The 3,942-nt window shown below is 15.5% G+C and overlaps 2 protein-coding genes across 2 annotated transcripts; one reads left to right on the forward strand and one right to left on the reverse strand.

Annotated features, from left to right (window-relative positions):
• Window positions 1–902: 902 nt before the first annotated feature.
• PGAL8A_00235100 (vacuolar ATP synthase subunit g, putative) lies at window positions 903–1,575 on the reverse strand (the record flags this gene model as incomplete). Its single annotated transcript, XM_028671078.1, has 3 exons — window positions 903–1,094; window positions 1,181–1,281; window positions 1,485–1,575. 3 exons carry the CDS (start codon window positions 1,573–1,575, stop codon window positions 903–905), a joined length of 384 nt encoding a protein of 127 aa, XP_028527767.1.
• Window positions 1,576–2,892: 1,317 nt separating this feature from the next.
• PGAL8A_00235200 (acetyltransferase, GNAT family, putative) lies at window positions 2,893–3,834 on the forward strand (the record flags this gene model as incomplete). The annotated part of the gene is made up of 1 exon (XM_028671079.1): window positions 2,893–3,834. The coding sequence occupies one exon, from the start codon at window positions 2,893–2,895 to the stop codon at window positions 3,832–3,834; it is 942 nt and encodes a 313-aa protein (XP_028527768.1).
• Window positions 3,835–3,942: the final 108 nt, after the last annotated feature.

A 3,942-nucleotide genomic window follows, 5' to 3' on the forward strand; every position in this document is an offset into this window, starting at 1 on the left:
AAAAAATTTAAAAAAAAAAAAAAAAAAAAAACGATGCATAACAGTAAGGTACATTACATACACAGATTAATTTATTATGAGTATATATTTATATATATATATATTTAATGATAGATTTTTTTAAAAAAACACAAAATTAAAAAATGTTTATGATTTATTTTAATAATCTCAAATTGAAAGAAAATAACAAATAATATTAGTGTTTTTACAATTTACATGTTAGCAATGAAACCTAAATTATAAATACAAACCTCTTTCATCCCTATAATTTAATAGTATTATAAAAAATATTAAAAAAATTGATTCCATCACATTTTTTTTTAAATAAAAAGAAAAAATTTAAAAGTATAATATAAATATTTTACTTAATTATTAAATTTCTTATTGATAATAATTAGTATGTTTGTTTATGGTAAATTAACAACATCTTAAAACTTCATAAAATGAAATGTATCGTTAAAATAATCATATCATGTATTTAAGTTACATCTCTTTTTACTTTATTCTGTCAGATTCTATTCTAATTTTATTGTATTTTATATTAATCTTTATTATTATTTTTTTTTTTTTTTTCAATTATATAAATAAATAACAAAATAGGAAAAATAATTTTTAAATATGCATATAAAAAAATAACAAAAAAACATAAATTTTAAAATGATATTTAATAATGTAGAACTAATTGAATATATGACTGTATTATTTTTTTTTCTTTTTACCATATTTAAAAAAAAAGAAAAAAAAAATATATATAATAAAATAAATAATAATACAAAAATAACTATATACAGCTATTTACACTAATATTCTTTAAATTATTTTATGCTTTTATATATTTTAAATGCAAAAAAAAAAAAAAAAATAAAAAATAAAAAAATAAAAACATAAGAAAATAATAAAATTCAAATATTCTGTTTATATAAAATGGATTTTTGTGTGCAATCTGGTACAGTTAAATCAACAGTGAACACCTTATCAAATATATATTGAGCTACTTCATCTTTATTTTTTTTAAATAATTCTTTATATTTTTTTATTTCTTCCTTAGTATTCTGTTCTATTTTTGTTACAACCTCATCTTCAGCACTAGATTTCTAAAAATTAAAAGGACCATATATTTCAAAAAAAAATATATATATATATTTTTTTTTTTTTTTTTTCCTTAATTTTTTTAAATTACTTCTTTATGTCCTTTATTTAAACGTTCTTTTTCTTTTGCTCTAAAAATTTTCAACTCTTCTGATGCTGTTGTTTCAGCTTCTTTTAACATTTTTGCTCTTACTGATATATAACAAAAAAAAAAAAAAAAAGATTAAAAATTTTAATTGACTTAAAAAATAAAACGGAAATGGATATGGAAATGGAAATTAGAAAACATATTATCATAAAATTTTAATAAAGACATATTTCTTTTTCTTTTTTTTTTTTTTTGGAAATTAATGAAAAGATTAAAAAAATATTATAAATATTTAAAATATTGTTACCATCTTTTGCTTTTTTAATTACTAAATCTGCTTCTTCTTCTGCTTTCAGTAGTTGTTGAATGAGAGCATTAGACCCCTTATTCTGTGCCATTTTAGAAGAATTTTCAATTTTTTATTCAAGGAAAAAATAACTTACAATAAATATTAAAAAGAAAATAAAAAAAATATATCTAGTAAGCATGAGTTATAAATAATATACTTTTAATTTTTTTTTTTTTTTTTAGTTAATTTAAATAAATAAATACATATATATATATATTTATATTATTTTCAGAGTTGATATATTTGAGAATAAAAAATTATCTAAATATATATTTTTTAATTTCTTATAATTTAATTTAAAATTAATTTTTATCTGTAATATTCGAATATTATAATTTAATTTTTATTTACATCATTTTGATGTATAAATATTTTTTAATATAAAAAATGTGTTAAATAATATTAAAAAAAAAAAAAAAAATTTAATAAAAAAACTGTTATTTTTGTTACTATTGTTACTTTTCTTTTTTATTAATTTTTTATCTTTTTTTATAATAAGTTTTATTACTTTTTTTAAAAAGGATCACATATATTTTTACAAGTAATAATTTTAACAATTAATAAAACTTAAAAATCAAGTCCCCTTTTTTTTTTCTAATTTTTTAATATATAATATTTTTAACATAACTTCAGGAATATTAAATGCCTTAATACATTTAATAACAAGAAAAAAATGTTCTAATAAAATATTAAACTTTCGTAAAAGTGAGGAAATTATGGGTAAGTTTTTTTTTTTTTTTTTTTTTCTGCTTAACGTTTTTTAAATAATTGTAAAAAAATAATTGAAAACGATAGATGTATGGAATTTCAAAAAAAAAAAAAAAAAGGTAGATTATAATTTCTAATATTTACCATATATAATTATTAGATAAATATAATTTAATTATAATGCTTACTAAAATTTCACCCATAATTTATTATTTTAAGATTTTAATTTTTTCTTTATATATTTTGTAGTTTGATGTATTGTAGTTATTTTATATTTTTGTATTGTTATATTCTTATCATGTTTATTGGTATTTATGTGTATTTCAATTTTTCCTCTTATAAAGAAATCTAACAAAAAATCAAAATAATTCAACTTTCATTAGTTCATATTTTGTAAAGTTATAACTTATTTTTTATTAACATTATAATATATATAAATTTTTTTTTTGAATTTTAAGTGTAATATTTTATTTGTCTTTTTTTTTTTTTTATTTATAAGCATATATATTTTATGAAATAATAAAATTTATAATTAGAAAGGTAAAATAATATATATATGTGTATTTATAAATATATTTTAATAAAAAAAAAAAAAAAAAAAGGAATTTTATTTTAATAAAACGTTATAATTAATTTTACATGTTTGATTAAAATTAATATGGAAACATTACATATTAATAAAAGAATAAATAAAAAAAAAAAAAAAGAAAACAATAGCAAATATAAAATTAGAGATCAAAAGAACATTGAATTTCTAAAAAGTTATATTAAAAACAAAAATAAAACTATATATAAAAATGAAAAAAATAATATAAATGATGGAAATATTAAAAGTATATATAATGAAAAGGATAAAATTCAGCTAATTAGAAATTGTAAAAATAATGACAATATATTTGATTTTATTGATATTAAATATAAAAAGTATTTTTTAGAAAATAAAGACAATAATGATAGTAATATATGTCAATTTGTTTTTTTTGAATCTATTAACGCTTATGAATTAAAGAAATATAATCTAAGTAAAAAAGTTTTTAATATAATACTTGAAATAACAAAGAATAATATGAAAAAAATGTATAATGAAAGTAATTTTTTAAATAAGGGATGGTCAGATATTAGAAAAATGAAAGAACTAAAAAATGATAAAAGCAAATTAATACTAGGTTTTTTAAAGGTTAATATTAAAATGAAAAATGAAGAGAAATATAATTTTTTAGATATAATAAAAAGTAATGACCAAAAAAAAATTGATAATTATTTACAAAATTATAAATTAATTTGTTTTGTACACTTCAGACTAACCCCTGACTATTATCCATATCAAAAAAATATAATTTGTTATCTTTATGAAATTCAAATAATTCCGAATTATACGAAATTAGGATTAGGTGTGCATTTAATAAGTATGTTAGAAAACTTATGTAAGAATATAAAGTTAAAAAAAATTATATGCACTGTTTTAAAAAAAAATATAAGAGCAATATCATTTTATAAAAATAAATGCTCTTTTGAAATAGATGAAAACTCCCCAGATAATTTTATAACAGATAATTCAGAATCATGTGAATATGAAATATTAAAAAAGGTAATTGTATAAAATATATGGAAAAGCATGTTTTTCCTAAAGATTTATTTTCTTAAAATATTCTTTTATTCCTTTTTTTTTTTTTTTTTTTTTTCTTTAATAAGATTCTAAATTTGTCTT

Source organism: Plasmodium gallinaceum, assembly GCF_900005855.1.
Source record: "Plasmodium gallinaceum strain 8A genome assembly, contig: PGAL8A_v1_76, whole genome shotgun sequence".
Taxonomy (NCBI): domain Eukaryota; phylum Apicomplexa; class Aconoidasida; order Haemosporida; family Plasmodiidae; genus Plasmodium; species Plasmodium gallinaceum.